Source organism: Lepisosteus oculatus, chromosome 29 (genome assembly GCF_040954835.1).
Source record: "Lepisosteus oculatus isolate fLepOcu1 chromosome 29, fLepOcu1.hap2, whole genome shotgun sequence".
Classification (NCBI taxonomy): Eukaryota; Metazoa; Chordata; class Actinopteri; order Semionotiformes; family Lepisosteidae; genus Lepisosteus; species Lepisosteus oculatus.
The window spans coordinates 3,553,615-3,573,653 of record NC_090724.1 but is presented as its reverse complement, the minus strand read 5'-3'; the positions used below and the strand labels follow the sequence as shown (position 1 = coordinate 3,573,653).

Here is a 20,039-nt window from a genome sequence, read left to right as displayed (position 1 = left end):
CGTCGACCTTTTCTAATGGAATCTACTTTGTATGGAGACGTTTGGGCAATATTTGGTAAGACATTACAAGACCTACTGCAAAGTAACAACTGAGGGGGGGCACACATGGCAGATCATCCAAGTGATCATAGATCTTGATGCAGATCCTGTAGAAATGATATGTTTAAACCACAGGTGGGGGGAGAACTATGGGAACAAAAACTGATGCATTTTTTTGAAGGGTGCTTCTTTCAGTTTTCTACTGTGATCTCTGTAAAACCGCTATAGTGTTATATAATCACATCATTAGAATAAAATCTGAAGGCACAGGTTTATCTTTTGGCACAATCCTGGACCCTTTACAGTCTTCTACGTTATTACCACAGACTCCTGCTATATAATATGTCCTAAATATTGGGGGAGAAAAGCTTCTGCTCATATTATCAGTCATGTCATGAGTTTTGGCAGTCGGATCAATAGTACACTATTTCACTAAGGAGAAGGAAATGAGTCAAGTGCTCATGTATTTTTTAGCTGGCAATACTTCTGAGCTGTACATGAAAATGCACCATCCTTCATACAAGTTTCTAAATGCTTAAACTGCTGCCCCCCCCCAACCCCCCCCTCACCTTGCGTGCAGAGCTGCAGTGTGAAACAGTGTCTGCATACTCTGTTCTTCTGGACAGAAGGAGCTCTCCAATTATAATTACCACAATTAACTTTATTACAGCCTTATTGCGATGGGCTGAGGGAGGGGACGTCTGTTTCAATCACATGAATCTTGGCACACAGAGAAGAACGTGACTTGGGTTCTTAGTGCAGGAGAGAGGGATGCCGGTTTCTTCTTTACAGTTTCCCCTTCCACAGACAGCCTGTGCAGTAATTAACAAAGTTGGATTAATTAACTCCTGGTCCTTGGTGACACCTGACACAAACGAGGATTAGCACTGCAAATTGGAGTCCACTTTCTGCCCAGCCTCCTTTGTGCATTTATTTCAGATAGGTGGTTGATGCCGGCCTGCCTACCAGTTTTACACAACAGTGTCAAACAGCATTGTGTACTGCAAATGGCGTTATGTCACCTTCCCAGCCCCTTTACGAATAGTGCTAATTGGAACTAAGAAGGAGCCATCTTCTGTTGACTTGATCTTGGATCTCACTGCTATTAAAGTAAGGAAGAGAAAAGACATTTCCTTTGAGGATAGGCTCTGCAAATGTTTAGTTCAAAGATTCTGCAGGTGCATTAGGTATTCCACTCTAGATTTGTAAAAGTTTTCTCTGTTACAGTCCTGTTACAGTTTTCTCTGTCCATGGGAGCACAAGAGACACGTATTGCAGATTTCCACTTACTGTCCTTATACAGTGTGATGTTTTATGAAGTACCATCCTAAAAAAGAGTAAACTAAAGTAGTAAAGGCAGTGTGTAGTCAAGAACGGAGAGCACAGGTTAATGCAATGCATCATGTAGTGTATTGGAAACCAATGTCAAAGCAAAGTGCATGTGCATTTAAATTATAGGCAGTACTGTGCAGTTTAACCAAAGAAAACATTCAGAAGGGTCTGTTTGAACTTAAATCTTAAAAAACTTACAACATATGTCTCAGTTTGTGACGATGTACTGCATGTTTCAAAATCCAAAACTGTAATGTTCTCTTCAGAGGTCTAACTTTCTCCCATTGCTTTCACTTGATAATGGACATGTGGCTAGAATCCCCTCCAGATCTCTGGGAAGTCAGAGCAGCAGTTACTGCAGAGTGCGACTGGTATCCGTAGCTCAGGGGTTGAGATGAAACAAACCTCACACACGCACAAAAACACGGCTGTCTAGAGATTTCTGGATCCTGTGTTTGTCCTGTGCTTAACTACAGAAGCTGGGGAATAGCAGGAATTAGAAGTGCCATTGGGCTAGAAACAGATTAAACTCCGTCTCGTTCCGACAGAGGCCAGTCACACACCAGTGAAGCTGAGCCCCATGCTGGCACAGTTCGTGTCTGAGCATCAGTTCCTGCGTTCTGCCCGTCGCGCTAAATCTGTGTTCACTTTGGATTGAGTGGGTTGCAAACACAGATGAATACAATAGTACAGGGCCAAGTCACTTTTAAATAAGACTCAGAATACCTTCAAACCTACATAACTCATGGTTACTTTAAAAATGAAAATGTCCACAGGCAAAATCTGGATTTGGAGTCCTAATCTGTTGCAACTGACTGGATTTTGAGAATGTCTGTCTAAGACCTAGAACTGATCGGACTGATTTTGCAGTATTTCATTTTTGCTACTGGTCTGTTGAGTCCATGGAATAAAAATAACTTGTCCTCTCGTTTTTAGTGTGGGTGCCGGCAACGAGGTGATTTTCACCGAGATAATTTTTTTGCCAGAAGGAAAAAAAAATAGTAACAAGCTGGGCAGGATCTGCTTGTTTGTTGGAGTGTGATGTCAGAGGGTCTGGGCCTAGAGTACACTGGTAGGACAGGAATTATCAGTTGCGCTTTAGTTGCCAGACCTTGTTACAATCTATTAAGGACATGATGCAGGCTGTCAGTGTGGCATATTGCTGGGAGCTCTGGGAATTTCTCCACAACAGTGTAGGCCCTTTCTGAGTCATTGCTCGGTTTATGCCTGACTGGTTAATGTTCCAGTTGGATCCCTCTTGGGCACTGTGTAATACTCAGTGGCTCAGTTTGGCTAATCCACGAGATACTGGGAAGTTTCACGCATGGAGATCAGTGGCGATCACTCAGTGCACAGGGGAAGGGAGCTTGATGGGCTTGGTTTGTCAGTTATCCTTTTGGAGAGTTTAATACACACGCGAGTTGGAGACTATTGGATATTTACATAAGATGCTGATCATTATGAATTTATTCTCCAACTTGAAGTAAATGCATTGGGGTTCTGCCTGTTTTAGAACGGTGTCCCATCTCGATGCACTGATCGCACAATGTTAAACTGAAGGAACCTGGTGAGACTGATGAGCATTAAGGCGAATTCAGAATTAATTAGTCTGAATTCAGAATCAGAATTGGCGTCGGTCCCTGTTTTTAAACTCTGGTTCCGTTTCAAGGTCCCCCTTTTCAAATCACGTAGCAGTGTTGATCCCTGTGACCTTTAAGTCATGTCCACGTTGGAAATCGGCACTGATTCAAGGGAAGCTGGGAAATCAGGAGTCCTAAAGACTATTTTAGATCTGATAAAAATGGGAGTTTTTCCGCCTTTCCAGTGGGAATGCTTATCTTGAAAATTTCTGTGCTCTCTGTGTCTATGCCACTTTTGGTGGATATTGGGGAAAAAAAATGGCCAGCTGGTTGATAAAGGGGCTCTTTCTTTTTGCCCCCCTGCCACCGTCTGACAGTCCTGAAATGGCGCTGTCTCTGCAGGGCTGGGCCAGGGCAGCCCTTGGCTCTCCTCTTCAGAGCAGCTCGGCAGCTGTGGGATTTACGAGCCTGCCTCTGCAGGGACGGGCCATTAGTGTAATGCGAGTCCTGGGAGGGCTGCTTCTGGGGTGGCAGTAAAAGTGGAATCGATATCTGTAATTGAGTGGGAGATAATCAGCCAGCCCGCATTACCCAAAACAAGGAATAAATATACTATGTGTCCGATGCACTTAGCCTCCACTCGACTCTCAAATGGCGCACTTATCAAGGCTCAACCCCAAGCACACTGGGGCTGTGACAGAGGTACATCCTGAATTTTATTCCCTCCTATTATGCGTCTGATATCCTGGAATGAATAGATGCGATAAACTCTGCTTCTGTTACTGAATTCTATCCCCCTGAATGTCATTTAAATGACATTTTTTGGATACTGCAAATGTAAGCACCACTATCGCCCCCCTTTCCCTGCCACCTGCAGCCTCCTCAGGGCCTCCTAATAAAGATAGACAAGGAGGAAGAAATGAGATCAGATTTCCTTTCTATTAGCCTTATTGAGATTAAAGGGAAGTTCATAGCGCTTCACATTAGGCACAACATTGCCTCTATCTCCTTTGTGCTTGATTCTTTCATTATTTATAATGCAACCATTTAGTCTATTTATTGATGTTTGACTTGAGGAATTATATTTATGTGCAATGGGCACCCTGTCACTTAGATTGCTTGAATATAATATATTAATGGATGTCCATTTTTCTGTAAGCTGTACATCACTGAAATTGCAATTTTTCACAAAAAGACACGGGCATCATTCAATTCCCCAGTGCTTTCTTGCACACAAACACCAGGATGTGATGCAGGGCTTCTTTTGCACAATGAATGCCAAATTATTTCTCAGCATCCCAACTTGTGTTCTACTTTTGCTTGCAAAGCGACTTCTCTGGTTGGATTGTGAGTCTCGAAGTCTCATTCTGCTGTAATATAAATGTGTTTTAAAAACTGGGACATTTTCTACCCTCGTAAAAGCATGATGAGAGCACTGTTCAGGTGCACTGTCTGCTTCTTGTGGAGGTAAGGGAGAGGGAGCAGAATTAACTCCACTGTGGCTGTATGGATGTTTCATGCTTCTTCAGAATCAGGCATCGGAAATCTTATTCAACCCTACAAATGAGAAGAGTGGATCTTTCCGTAGAAATTAGACTAACTGGTTTGCCACTGACCTACTGTATGATCAATTCCCTCAGCAAGTCACTTAGCCAACTCTGTACATCAGATCAGATGCCAGACCAGGACCCTATTAAAGATGATGATACCATTTTGGTCTGGTAATTGGCTTAAAAATATTACTAATGAATTGTAACGAAAACACCCACATTAGAATAATAATGTAAATTAGGTGGCAAAATAAATACTTTAGAATCATTTTTACAATGCATGTAATACCTTCTAGCCTAGAACAGTTTTTAGCGTTATGGAGCGACTGAACATGTTTAGGCAGATTAAGGACAGTTTTGAAGTATTTATGTTTATTGCTTTATGAGAATGTCGCAAGGTTATTTAGAATTTGTATTCGGAGTTCAGTAATGAATGAACGGAAGAGTAATCGCTGGCCACCAGCGTCAATTTAAAACCCAACAAGGGTGCTGATGAACATTAATTCTCCCCGTCCTTTTGCTTATCATAGCACTGTCGCTTATAGGTTCTTAATTCCTCGTTTATGTACATTATGTACAGCATGACGCGGATAGCAGGACAAACAAATGGCATTGATCTCTGCAGCCTCTGCAGGCTCTGTGCCTGTTGCATTGCTGTTATGTGATTTGTATTGAGGGCAGCATGTTTTTAAATATATATTCACAGGTTGTTAACAGCCACCAATCATGTAAAAGCTGTCAACAGGATTTGCAGCACAACATGATTATTTTGTGAGGCTGGTTGTGAACGAGCTATACTGCTGGTGATTTTGACTGAGCTGTGCGTGCTGTATCCAGTTTGTGGTGTTATAGACTGTCTGCAGTGTCCTCGATACCTGGCTGCCACACTCCAACCTTTCAGCAATGTCATGGGTGGGGGCCAAGGTCATCTTTGAGCCCCTTCGGAATCTTCTTTTCCCTACAGATGTTACTGCAGTTTTTCTTTTTCCACCTCGGATTCTCAGACCCAGTGCAATACATATTAATTGGCAGGTGTTAAAATATAGAAGTTACCCACCATTTGATTTACATTTACATTAAATTAAAAAAGATAAATCGTCTGTTGCGTAAGCCATTTTATCTCAACCTTCGCTGGCGTGAAATAGTTTTGGCATGGGAAACCCACTAAGTCAGCATGCCTTTCAGGAATTATGTCTTTCCCCTCCTTCCTTCAACCTTGTCAAGCCACCAATTTATATTAAAATTAAGAAAATGAGCTGTTCAGCGTATTCTTTTTGCATGAACTGACCAAGTCTTAATTTTTGACAGATGATCTAGAAAAGTGTTAAGCGTTGAATCTCAGTAGCCATTTAACCCAGCTTCTCTTCTGGATCCTCCAAGATTTGCACCCTGGGTTATAAGAGTGTTAGTGATCTGCCTATAATAGGGCTGATGAATTTTACTTTATAGCGCTCTAGTAAGGCTTACTTGCTGGAATGGTGAAAGACATATTTTAATCTGGTTCTTTACATTTTTCTTTGGCTTAATTGAGCAGAAGTAAATCAGGTAGTCTTAAAGAACTGTCAAGCACAGTAGTTTTATTTAAATTTGTATTTCTTACATACTTGAAAAAGAGTTGTGGGTTTTACATAAGTCTTCTGGATATGATACAGTTGACCTGTTTGAGAAGTATGATCTTAGTAAACAGTTAGTTAAACTAAAGAATTATATGTGCAGGTACACAGAGACAAGACAGTACTCGAATCTTGGCATTTCTGTAGTTAATGACTCCTTAGGTAACATCCCAATTCAAAATGTGCCTAACTATCCATTTTGCAACTATTTAAAATTCCACTGCTTCTTGAAACTCACTATCACTATCCTGCCAATCTTTAGCTTTAGCATGAGTTTCAAGAAGCAGTCTGATCCCAGAGTTAAAGGGTGAAATCTGCCATCTCAATGGAGCAGGCTAGAGATGGTGGTTAATGTTCCAGGCTCTCATCATGCATGTTGTGGGATCAAGGCCCAGCTGTGGCTGCTGTTGTTGCAGCCTTGATCGAGATGCTATACCCAGGTGCTCCAAGTACACCCAGCTGCAGAAACTGGTGCAAACATTGTTGGATGGAAACAATGATGGACTGGTATCGCATCCAGAGGTGATGCACATACTGTCAGCCCACTTAATTCTACAGAATCTGTCTGAAACTCTGGCCTGATGAGCCTTTAGGATGAAGTATAGACTTTTTACTTGTATCATCTACAGTGACCTGTTTGCCAGTTTTTGTTCTGGGACATATGCCATCCACCTTCCAAAAGCAGCATTCCTGCCAGACTGGAAGGGAAAAAACAAAAACAGATTCTTCCACAGCAGCGAGTGCTGAGTGTGGAATTTTAAATAGTTGCAAAATGCAGATGGGCCAATTATAAAGCATTGCTTTATCGATTCTGTAACAGTTACGTTTATATTTGCTCAACAGATGGAGAGCATTAGGACTCTGGGAACATTAATGAGAGCTGTAAAATCTGTATACACACTAAACTTACACACTGTATATACAATACTGTCAAGTAGTGACTAAACATCTGGTCCCAAATGGATAATAAATGCTAGTATATTCCATTTTAATGATGCCGGTAGCTTTAATTTTTTCCATTGATAGGATAATAATATATAATGTTCTTATGCTTTTGTTGCATATGTCAATTATATCACAAGATATACTTGGAGACCACCACATATTCATAGAAGAAAATAACATGTTGCTGGCTTCTGCAGTTGAAAACACTAGGTGAATTCTGTCATCTCCTTGAGCGGCGCTGCTTTTGAGATTGCATCCTTCGGCCAGCTCTCATTGCGTGGGCTTTCCGGCAAACAGGAAGATCTCAGGCTTTGCAGCAGCTGTTGAGCAACCAGGAGCTGCCTCTGGGTCCTGGCGGAGGCATTTCAAATGTCTGTGCAGTAATCTTTGTGAAAAAGTGTCTGGAGTTTCCTGGTATGCCTTTACAGGATGAAATTTAAAAAAAACACGCACGGTATGACCGTCTCTCGCTTGTAAGATCTTCAATCCGTTTGCTTCTTCCCTTATCCTCCTCCATCTCTGCCTTTCCCTGGTGGCACAAGGCAGCATGCACATAAAGCCAAGTTCACACCTCATTTCTTTTGGGGAAATATTTCAAGCAAGTACCTTATCTCCTTTTATAGCTTGCCAGATGAAATTATCTTAACTACTTCTTTGGCACAGGAGACGTGGGACAAGAAAAACTATTTAAATGCTTGCGGTAAGAGTAAGAGTTTATCGATTTCTTATCTACAGATCTTTGAATGCCAAATGAAAAGTGAAACCTGGTCCCATATAAAAGGTTTAGAAACACTAATCTTAATACAGATTTTGCTACAAGGCAGATAAAAATGACTCCCACTTCATCCACCACCAGGCTCTGTGCCGCAGGGTGATGTGGCGGCCATTCTGGGCCAGCAGCCTCGCTACACAACTGGTCTCGTAGTGAAGTGAGAAATTGCTTCATGGGCCTTTAGGGGGGCCAGATTGTCCTAGCCCAGACTGGAATTACAAACCATGGGACTGTTAATGACCAAATGGTTGGGATCTTGGTCTAACATCTCATCTGAGGAATGGCATCTCCTACAGCGTAGTGTTCTGTCCTGGGATATTGAACTGGAAATTTCACTTACTGGCATAGCATCAAAACAGCAGCAGCCTGGCTTTCTATACAGGCCTCCTAGTCCCAGAAATATCCTACCATCTTGACAGAATACAATGAGAAGCATTTGATGCTGTGGAGTGATCATCTCTGCCTAATGTTCCAAATCATTGTTCTGAGGTGAGGAGTTTAAAGTTAGCAGATACGGGCCATATTGGCAAAGTGTTTGGCACCAAATTCAGTTTCACCTATAACACAATAATACTACAGTAATGCAAATAAAAAAAACAGAACAAACAGTATAAAGTGGTTGATGGGGGATTATTTGTACGGCTCCATGCTTCTTACATACTACTTCAGTTTTGTTTTCTGCAGAAGTGAGGTGTAACGTTTGATAGCTACAGCCAAAGGCGCCTGTTTGCCCCCAGCTCATCAATAGAAGCAGAACGTTCCAGCTGTAGATGTAGCGTCAGCTGTGTCAAATTTTTTAATCCGTTTCTTATCAAGCCCACTATCTTTTTTTGCCCTAGTTTGTGAGTGAATCACTCCCGGTTCTATTTTCTGTAACAGATTATGTGGGCCCAGATTATGCTTATAAATATCTCAGTGCATGACAGGTGAATGACAACTATCAGTACAGCTAAGAGTCTGTATGGGAGATTCCTTTTGCAAGTGCATAGCTATGAGCGGGTCTCCAATGGCTGATGGAATTCTCAGAAGATGCACATGTAGCTCCAGAGCTAATTGATAGCAGCAGTGTATAGGCAGTACTGGATGTCAGTCCTTTCCCAGCAGTGCATGATTTAATTTGTGTTCTGTTGCAGCAGTGACTGAGACTTTATGGAGAGTTTGGAGAACGTGCATTCCTTGCTGCAAGCATGCAAGATCTGTTTGACGAGTGTGTTCAGATAAGGGATTTTCAGGGTGCTCCTCACTGGCTGAGCCGAGTATTCCCCTAGAACCACAACCCAGTGAGCCTTTTTTTTATCCCAGGGAACACACTGGGATTTTTAATGACCACCGAGTCAGGACCTCTGTCTATGTCTCATCCGAAGGTCAGCACCTTTTTACAGTATAGTGTCCCCAAACTGGGGCATTAGGACCCACACAGACCGCAGGGTGAGTGCCCCCTACTGGCCCCACTAACATCTCTTCCAGCAGCAACCTTGGCTTTCCCAGGAGGTCTCCTATCCAGGTACTGACCAGACTCACAGCTGCTGAGCTTTAGTGGGCTGCCAGCTGTGAGCTTCAGGGTGATATGTCTGCTGGCTTACATATGGATGGAAATGCAGAGTTTGTTAAATCAAGCAATTTTATGATTATTCCAAATGAAAATACAACATCCTACAAGCTATCATTTTTGTGATTAAGTCAATTAATCTGCTAAATTGATCCCACCCCACATGCTCCAAGTGCTCGTGCTTTGGTTTAAGAGTGACATGTCAGACCTGCTAGAGTAGACTGTGTTCAGGTGTAGTAATAGCACAAGTGAGGCTGTGAAGTCCAAATAGGCTGCAGTTAGATGACTACATCACACATGCAAGAGCATCACAAATCTACAGTCCTGACTAGGAAGAGAAGGCACTGACACCTTCCTAACAGAAGCTGTCTGTTTATAAAAACAACTGATTTTTAGCATGCAAGTCTGTTTTGAAAAAAGGAAAGGGGTTTCTCCCCTTCCTTTTGAGTTTTTGGTAAGACTTTCTTTGCAGGTAACACAGTAAAATTGGTTGTTGTTGTTTTCCTAAAGACATCACTTTGCAGAAGTTTCTTTCAGTGATTTCAAATAACCTTTTTAGGGCATCCAGTCATTAAGTTCTACAATGATGAATGGTAGTGGATGCCGCTTAGATTCTCCTGTAAGAAAAGAGATTAAGAAATGTGATTATTCTGGGGAGAGCCATGCAATATTTGCTTGCATTCAAAAGATTATTATGCATAAAACGTCCTACACCATCTTGCACAGACGATCATTTTCTTTGACTTTTCTTAAACCCATTTGTCAGTGTTTATTTTTGGTACTGTGTTCTGAGCTTGCTTGAGCAGTTTAATTAAAACATTAGGAAATTTGTAGATTGAGCCAAGACTTTTTTTTTTACTGCATAATGCAATCAATCCACTGACTCACAAAGTGAAAAATAGTGCCCTTCCCACTTTGGAGCTGAGAAATCTGCATTTTACAATAACATATTTTTGTATACAGTGTCTGACCAGTACCTGAACAGGAATTGATGCTGGGCAGAAATTGGTTGTATGTGGTACAAACATGGAGAGAGAGAATATCTTACTAAATTAATCTTACCTAATTTAATGTCTCTTCATCTCAGACAACTTGCTGACTGACTCCCTGCAAAAGCCCTTGGAGCTAATGATATCTGTATACTGAATATATTACAATATCCTGCCACTGAAACGGGTAAAGACAGAGAAAAAACAGTTAATGCTTACAGAATGGTTACAGACAAGAGGCAGCCATTTGGTCAGGTTTGCTTGGTTGGTTGTTTGTCCAATTAAGCTTACTGATTGGAGAATCCTACCTGTCCAGTTCTTATAGGATTCCAGGGTCTCGGGTTCAACATGAGCATCATGGCACTGTGGCTTGTTCCATTCTCCCACAGCCCTTTGTGTAAAAACTTCCTGTGTAAAAGTTTCCTCTTATTTTCTGCCCTACATGGACATGCATTTAAGTTTATTTATTGTTCTTTACCCCTCTTTTTTGTTAAGTTTGAAGCATCTCTTTGCTTTCATTTTATCAAGAAATTTTAAACACCTGAATCAAGTCTGCACAAGGTTGTCCTTGACTGAATGTAGCTTTGATTTAAGTCCAGTTGTAAATTAGGACTGAAGCTTATTTATGGAAACTGAATTTCTTCTTTGAAACTCCAGCAAACTTTGTACGGTTGTCAATGTTATTCCTGAAAATGTCGCTAAAAGTGGGAAGATTAGTTATTCACTGTAACCATCAATGGAAATTAGTCTGCATGACTGAACTACTGTTGATTTTGGAATTTATTCCTTAATCTCTACAGGGACAGAACCATTATTGAATGGGCCCTGTATCTTCTGTGATATAGCTGCCTGGTGCCATTCTCCTTTAACATAATGGAAGCTTCAGGCATTAAGTGCTTAGGACACCTTTTACAATTAAGTCCAGAATGTGGACAAGAGCCAGCTATTATAAAGAGACTGATCATGTAAATTACCAAATGCTTGTCTGTGTGCAGGTTTAGAAATATCAGATCTTGCCAATATGCTCATAACATTTGTGGTCTGGTTATAAATCATTTGATGGAAAGTTAGGGTTTATCAGCAAGCAGGGCCCATCATAAATACCCAAACCTTGAAAAAAGATTAAAAGAGATGTGCAGTTAAATATACTCCCTGTGATAATCTGAGGTCTTCGAAAACAGATGTTAGAAAAGACGTTCTGTTAGGAGAACTTTTACATGTTATTCCAGCCTCAAGGACCAAGTTGATGGAGCTCACTCTTTGACTCCCCTTTTCAGCCTCCAGAAATATGTAGAATACATTAGGCCATATTTATAAAGCAGTTTTCCACTCCACCAAGTTTACCACATTTGTTTGCAAAGAAGAATCGGCTCCTAATTTTGAAACATAAAAAAACTGCCTATAAAGACATTCCAATAAGCATTCTCAAAGATTTATTTTCTGCTTTTACAACCTAGCCATCTTTTTCTTAAACCGGTGGTGTAGACTTTATAAAATAGAACCTCTGGCCAAAACTGCGTGACGCAGTACTATGTAAACTATTCATCTTTTTATTATACTGTAAAACTTAATACATTTCTGCAGCTTTCATTTTTTCTTCGTGATGTAACTCATTCCGTTTTGATGCTAGAAACCATTAAAAGCAGACAGGGATAAGGGTCCCAAAACATAACACTGATTTCCTGGAATGGTGATGTTAGTGGACCTGCATTTCTTCAGTGCTGTAGTACATACACCACCGAGAGCCTCACTCGCAATTACAGCTGCTGTTTACAGCACCACATCCACACGGATGGCATGCTGGTCTTGCTTGAAACCATTTTTTCAGCTCTGGCCTTTATAAATTCTTACTTATTAGTCAGATCTCAACCCAGCTGCGGTTTGCTCTTGTTTTTCACTACCGTAGCAATGAGCGATCTGCGATTTCTCATTTTGTTTTTGGTACTGGGGTCCCAGTCATGCCCTGTGAGCAGACTGGTTTGGCTCATTAACTGTAGTGCGGGCTTCCCCTCAGGGGACGAATCCGGACCGATGTGACCTTCTCTTCTGCTCGTTGCCCCAGGGCCAGTCACCAATGCCTTCATCATGCCAGCCCCTGCCAACATGTTCCTCCCGGACGGCCGCCCCAGCGTCCCACTGCCACGTTTCAGTAGGCACCTGAACACCACAGAGCAGGGAGAGGGTCCCGAGGCAGGGGGGGTCAGCCTGCGCCTTGGGCTCCACACACAGGTGAGTCCCTCATCGCTAAGAGCAGGCCCTCCCTCAGGTCTGGGAAAGATTTCTCGGGCTTTCCTCGTTAATCTCAGTGCCGCCATTGTGAGCACAAGTGTTGTGGATCATCAGCAGTTGCTCATGAGTGTTTGAGTGACCATCTCATTAAACAGGGCCTGATAGGTGACCCTTGTTTTCCTGTGTGATGAATTCAGAAGTCTAGAAGAGGCAAAAACAAAGACTTTACAAATGCACTTTGAGCTGTTTTGTCAAGGTGTGTCATTTTGCGTCACGGTATCTTTTAGTCTTTTAAAAGTGCAGCTGCTCCCTGCACCGCATGAGCAAAGCGTCTGCCGTGAGCAGGTCTGCTTGGCTCTGTACATCGCATGTTGGGTTCATCCCAGGCTTTCATGCTTTTTAAAATATTGTTCAACCATGCATGCATCATCCTCATGCATTACTTCTGCTTATTTCTAAACCATTTAAAAAAAGCAAAAATGGCATTGACTCACTGCATGGCAGTCGATGAAGGACGGTGAGGGTTGCTCAGGGGGCCGCAAATCAGCTAACAGCGTGAATGGTACAGCGCACATGATCGAAAGTGGCAGTCTGCCCTACTGGGGCGGGTTCTGGGGTAATACCTGAAACCTGCCCCTGCGCTGGGACTGCCTCTTCGTTCAGGTGGGCCAGTGCCGGCAGATCTACACTGGGCCGCAAGCCCGCGTCTGGAGCGCTTTCCCGTTGGCAGGCACAAGTTTGCGATTGGGGCGGGGATGACGCAGCATTTTTCCCCGCTGGGCTCCTGACTTTCTAGAAGTCATGTGCTCGTGGTGCATCGTACGGATGTCTGCTGACTCATCGCTTCGATGCCCTATAAATAAAACAACCGTCACCCCTCCTGCAGTTGCCACTGAGGCCTCTAAAACATCAAAGAGCTGTCTATTCCAGCAGCATTTTAGCACATAGAAACCCTTTACAATTAGATTTATTTTTAATGGGCTTTAAAAATTGCATAAAAGCATTGAAACAGGGTGCATTAACATTTGTTAAGGGCTTAGAGGGACTTTTCTACAGTGTTGTGCTTTATAACGCCTATGGGCATTTGATTAACATGGCGATCCTCTACCTGTTCTGCCTTAATGCTGATTTCTGCAATATGTGGCTGGATACTTAAACAGTATGAAGACTTTAAGGTTCCCCACTTCTATTGTTTTGCTCACGTATGGACATGGGTTCCATATGTATCCATCCATCTGTTACAGGGGAGCCTATTCAGGCAAGCAGTGAGCACAAGGTGGGGTACGCCGTGGACAGGACGCCAGTCCATCGCAGGGCGGACACAGACACACTAACACCAGGGCCAGTTTTCCCTGAAGCCAATTAACATGCCAATATGTCTTTGGACTGCAGAGGAAACTCATGTAAACATGCGGAGAACATACAAACTCCACACAGATAGCACCCCAGGTCCGGAGTTGACCCCAGGAACCCAGTGATACTAACCAGTGTGCCATCATGCTCTCCCCCATGTATCCATTCTCCAAAAAAATCAAGAAATGTTCAGATCCCCTCTGCTAAAATACTGTCTTCTACCGCTGGTGGCTATTTCAGAATGGCAAAAGGCCACAGCTGCCAAAAACTGATGCTCCTCTCTCTCTGAATCACACACTAGTTGCCTTCTGGAGGCGCGAACTCCTCTTTGTCCCTCTCCCAGAGGCTTGCTATGTACATGCAGGCTAATCTGTGTGCCCCAGGGACTGTCGTGTCTCCTGAAAGCTCATTTGCTGAAGACATTTAAAAAACAAAACAACAAAAAATGCATTCCTGTATTCAGCCCAAGGGCATTTGAAAAATTGCTGCTCTGATCATGCAGCAGAACAGTCACAAATTAAGCTGCTCCAAAATGGGGATTTAATTTTAGTTAAGGATTATTGCTGCGTTTATGTGGTGTTGCACACAGTCGTTGGAACACTTACTGTGAAGTTTAGCAATCAAGAGCTCACCAGGAACAGCCTCCACTTTCGTCTTCTCTTCTGAACTGCCACCAGACGAGTTCCGTCTTTCCAGGGACACTTGCTTGAGTTTACAGGTCTCAGTCGGTTTCCTCATTTGATTGAAGACGTGTGAGTAGGGAGCTGCGTCAGCATGCGTAGGCTGCAAAGGAACAGGAAAAGGTTCTGAAAGGTTTGATGCTGAAACTTAAGGTAAAGAAAAGAAACAGTATCTGAACAGATACCTGAAGAAGGCTCACAGTCGACACAGTGTTTCTTTTCTTTGCCTTTCAGCATGGAATGAGTCTTGACCTGTTCACTTATTTGATGCTGCTAATACTTTTTTTTTTAGAATCACCGCACAGTTGCTAATTGACTTGTATCTCCCTGGATGACTGGAGGCCGATTGGAACAGTATTGTTCTTGTGCTGTAGAAAGTCAAGCTTCCAGATTCAGCAATGTATCAACGTCAATGTGCCTAAAAGAAATAGACACAATAATACAGGGAACAAAGAAATACCGAAATGGCTACCTCAGCTACACCGAGTTCTTCGCACAGGAACATGTATAGAAAAAAGGCAGGTCAATAAATTTTGTCCCATTCTGAAATCCTAACTAAGAGCTTTGTCAGCGTCCTTTGGCAATCCCAGCTAAATTACAGGAATATTTAGGCCAATGCCATAAAAAAGTTATACCTGCGATCGTAGCTGCCTTTATGAAGCCATTATGGTTTTTGCTCATGTAAATTAAAGTGTGATTGATGACCTGTTATTATTCCCTAGGCTTTATTTCTTTTTATTATGTTTTCTTTTCGAATCGATAGGAAACGTTTCAGTGCCCGGAGGCTCCTTATTGCTATTTTAGCATGTCTGCGGCTTGTTAAAGACTTCAGTGTTGAAAACCTTAGTGTGGTTTGTTGGGACTCTTTATTCTGGGGGTTGAATAATGAGAAGGGATCCCCGGCTTTCTCCCCAGTGCACAGAAATTGTTTCCTGAATTAAGTCGGTGATAAGCCAAACAAAATGGCAATAGCCCAGATTATTAAACAATTTCTCCTCCATCTTAGGGCTCAGAAGAATCCTATCTGGAGAAGGCTGAAAAGCTATACTCCATGATGTGTGCTATCACAGACAAGGTAAGTGAGATGTGTGTTCCAAGACTGGACTCAAAGGGTCCCTATCTTGGGGACGTTTTCAGTGCTGGGTCCCCTGCTCACTGAAGCACATCCTGCTAGCCCTGCAAGTTCATGATGACAGCGCTTAGGTGCGCTCCACGTTCTGAAGGCTGTAATCTTGCTACTTTTAATAATTTGTATTTGTTAAATTCTATTGAGCGGTATTGCTTGAAAAGTCTCTTTTCAGTCATAAAAAAGATTCAGCTTAAGAGACATTTATTTCATGTGCATTTCTAAGTAGTTTGGTGAGGAATAAACATTCATCACAGGCAAGCCTACTTATTAAACATTAAATAGTCTGTAATGGCTCACTTTTCAAGAGCACTGTTAGATTTGTTGCTGTTACATCACATGCCTTTGCTAGGGACATAGGTACTTGAAATGACAGGCTGCAAGCACATTCACTTATTAGGCCTGCATCTATCCTTTTAATATCCTCTTCAAGGAAATAAAGCCCTCAAAACTCACCTTACATATAATGGAACTAGAAGGCTCTTAAACAAGCTTGCTTTATTTAGAGCAAATTCATGACATGACCAGATGCAATCTCCAGCACCAAGGAAGTATGAAAATGTTAAGCAACATAGAAACCTGTCGTTGCTTTCCTTGAGGCCGATGGAGTTTTGTATGAATTTCTGCAGCTGTGGTTTAAGTGTCAGCCAGCCCTCTGTGTTCCCATTGTTGTCCGAGTGAAGCACAAGGAAAAATCCAGCAGATGTGATTGTTTTTCTGTGTTGTTGTGGTGATTTGTCATTGTTATGTTATACGTCAGGGCAGCTGAATTTCAAGATCCGTTGTTCTGCATAAAGCACAGCTTTTGTATCCTTTAAACCTTGGACCTTCCTAGTCCTGGAGGGTTGGTATTTCTGAAGGTTTTCATTCTAGCTCGGGACTTCATCTAAATCAGCTCGTTATTGGCTTAATGGGACCATTCAAACAATTTCCAGCAGCTCTTCAGGTGCCTGTGCTTTGAACTGGCCTTGAAATGACACTGGCCTCCAGGATCAGGATAGCCCATCCCTACTTTAACCAAGCTGCATTTTTTTTCTCCCTTGCCCTGAGTGAGCTGGGTTATTAACATTGCAGAAGTCTTACTTAGATAGTTCATCTCCGACGATGTTATGTTGCTTGGCTAGCACTCTCCCTGCCTCTCCAGCTGTGTGTTTGGGAGGATTAGACTGATAGACTGTCTTGTGGGGTCACAGAGGGCATATTATCTGCCAGGCGAAAGGGATGCTGCAGGATTCTCTGCTCCGGCGAATGTTAAGTGGTGTTAAGTGGATTAGCCTCGCTCCATCAAAAAAAAAAAACTGTCTCTGCAGGCTGGTCGAACCTGAATTGCGTTTAAAATAATAAATAACAAAGAGACAAGGCAAATTTACTTAATATCACCGGCATTCGTTTTTGGTCTGGCCGGCACAGTGGCCAGCCCCGGGTTCAATTCCAGACCTAGGGTGCTGTCTGTGTGGAGTTTGGAGATGGTTGGAAGGTCTTTGCTCTTTTTTTTTTTTAAATGCAGAGTGTTGACCTCAGACTGACACCTTCTCTGACTTTGTTCATGAAGGGCTGGTGCCAGTCTCATCCTGGATGTCGTGCACAGACTGCAAAAGCTACATTGTCTGCATGTGGAATTTCGGAGTACATTGTGTCGCAGGCAGGGGATGAGTTAAGACAACTGACCTTGTCAGGACGCAGAGCTCTGCTGGTCTCTGTGCTGACCCTGTCCACCTCCATCCCTCATGTCTCCCGCAGAGGGTGTTCGGCGATGGCGAGAATACCAAGGTGCGTGTGGCCGAGCTGGAGGAGGAGGTCAAGACGCTGAAGAAAATCAACAAGGACCTATATGAATTCTCTTCACAGCTGCTGACCAAGCCCAGCTGAGGACTCCTCAAGAGAATGGGGCTTTAACTCCAAATTGGGGGGAGGGGGCGGAACCTTACAGCATAAGGGAGGCTGTGAGGATAGGATGATTTTAATTTTGTGGTTCCTACTGCAGTCAGGGGGGGAGGGGGGGATTTTGGGATACCTGTCCACAAATGACAGAAACCATTTCGGTTCTTGCTGTACAGCTCCATGGGGCTGTTCAAAAGCCTTGTGTTCTCACATTTGCCCATTTGTAATTCTCAAAGGCCTGATCTGTCTGATGCATTGCCCCAGGCGTCACTCAGCGCCCACCTTTAAATTGACTAAGGCAATTAGAAAAAGCCCTGGCTCACTGACCCGTTTCATAATTCTACAGCCCTCAGCCTTTCGGAATTTAATTTTTCATAAAACATTCCATCTGTTCTTCCCTGAGAGAGGACTGTAGTATTCACGTCTCGCATGTAAATCATTCAACCAGCTAGTCAATAAAATATGTTCTACTACAGTATGTGTACTTCAAAAAAACGATTCGTGGGGATAACACCTATGCTCATCTTAAACAAGGCAAAAAGAATCTATGTATTCCTACTGCGTCAGCTTGCACAGCGAATGGAAACGAATGACTGCAGGATGAGATATAGTTTTATCGGTTAGTACTACTCTCTTGCCATTGCCTTTAATCCGCCCATGAATTATAAAGTGCCATTCAGAATTGACTAGTTTCCAGGCAGTCCCTGATACCTGTCAACCAGAACACTGCAAGTGCTGTTCAGCTTCTGCACGACACGGCGCTCCGAAAACAACAGATCTTTTCCTGGTAGATTTCGTGGCCCTGTTGGACTTGCCAGAAAAATAACTAAAATTGAACTGGTTTGGATGACCAGCCTACCTTTTCTACAGATTTACTCTCACTGGCATTCAGCAAATATTGAAAACAGCTGCCAGTTCAGACCAGTTTCCATTAGTGCTTTGATGGAAACCTACAACTGACTGCTTTCTAGCTATTGCAGACTGGTAGTACTGCAGACCTTTCAACACAGGGTCCCGTAACTGTGTTTTCTATTGAGTATTCACCTCTTTGTTGACTTAAATTAAGCACACTTAGATTGGGAAACGCAGGACTGAAACTGGAAAGTAGGGAAAGAGGAGTTGGTCTTGATGGTGAATTAAATGTGAGGATTCCTGTACAGTACATCGTGATTTGGGACTTGTCATGTAATGAGCTGTTTTTTTAATCAATTTTCCCCATTTTGCCTTCAAAATAAATAATTTGAATTTTCTTTTGGAAAATTCCACTTTTTTCTAACACTCCATTGTATGTGCTGAAATGTATTAAATTCAGTTTTCGGTCTTCTTAGAAACCAATCTAGAGATGCTGCAGGTAACACAATGGTAAGAATGGGGATTTCCAATGTACATATGCTATTAAAAACCATGCTCTGTACCTTATCCCTCCCCTTATCTACCTTATCTCCATTTTAAAGAGGAACAGACAACCCACACAGAAAAAAGAAGGGCAAAAGAAAACAGAATTGAAATGGATTTAATTCTGTTCTGGCTGAGCATTAAGTAAGTTGTGCCCTAAGGTAAGGGGGCGAGGATGTTTTTAAATCCAAATCGAAAAAACGCTCTGAGCAGAGCTAATTTAAATGACGGCCAAAAGGAACCTTGTTGTGTGGAAGAATAGGCAGGGACTGAGAATTGTGCAGAGCTCAAAAGGAGTAAAATGAAGGCTGGTGGGAGTGGGGTGTAGGAATCTGCCAGAAACAAGTCAGATGCTGTTAAAATCGAGCACACTTTCGCATGGCCCATGTTAAACTCATAATGTGAGATGAAAGGCTGCTACTGCCCACAACCTTTCGCCTGTTAATCTTCGTTCCGCAGGTTTGAGGGGGAGGATAATTTGCGTTGCCTAGCCCTTCCTGCAAAAAAACTATCTTTTGGGTGAAGCCCACAGTAGCACTGAGAAAATTTGAAATTGTCCAGTTGTCCTTCCCAAAGTTTTGGATTTACATAAGATTTTTTCTGCCATTTGAAAGTGCATTTGGACAAGTTAACACATCAATGTTGTTGTATATACAGGTAAGCATCCTGTAGCCCTGGTGTTTTTGACAAGTTCTGATTTTTTGCCAAAACAATGTGTTTCTCGAATCTTGAAACATTCTCTGCATCTGATCATTTTAAAACTTGTTAAACTTGTGAACCTAATCTGATGTGATGTCTCTCATTCTTGGCTCCATCTAGACCCGTATGAAGTCATTTTCCAGCCCAGCGTCACCTTTCTGAGATCTCAATAATAGATCTCATCATTGTGAGCTATGCAGCAGAAATAGTTTGAACAAAATTGCAAGACAGTGTCAGCAAAGGTTGCAGCCTTTATGTTAACAGATGACCTCCATGCAATAGGACTACAACTCTACTGAATGTAAGA

General features: G+C 42.5%; 1 protein-coding gene across 1 annotated transcript in view; it reads left to right on the top strand.

The window, feature by feature from the left end:
• Nucleotides 1–18,916, top strand: part of wdr18 (WD repeat domain 18) — a 53,723-nt gene extending 34,807 nt beyond the window's left edge. Inside the window, exons 8-10 of the mRNA XM_069185896.1 lie at nucleotides 12,432–12,598; nucleotides 15,638–15,706; nucleotides 17,498–18,916. Coding sequence (XP_069041997.1) covers nucleotides 12,432–12,598; nucleotides 15,638–15,706; nucleotides 17,498–17,626 — 365 coding nt within the window. The 3' untranslated portion in view covers nucleotides 17,627–18,916. The remainder of the gene's footprint in view (nucleotides 1–12,431; nucleotides 12,599–15,637; nucleotides 15,707–17,497) is intronic.
• The last annotated feature ends 1,123 nt before the right edge of the window (nucleotides 18,917–20,039 follow it).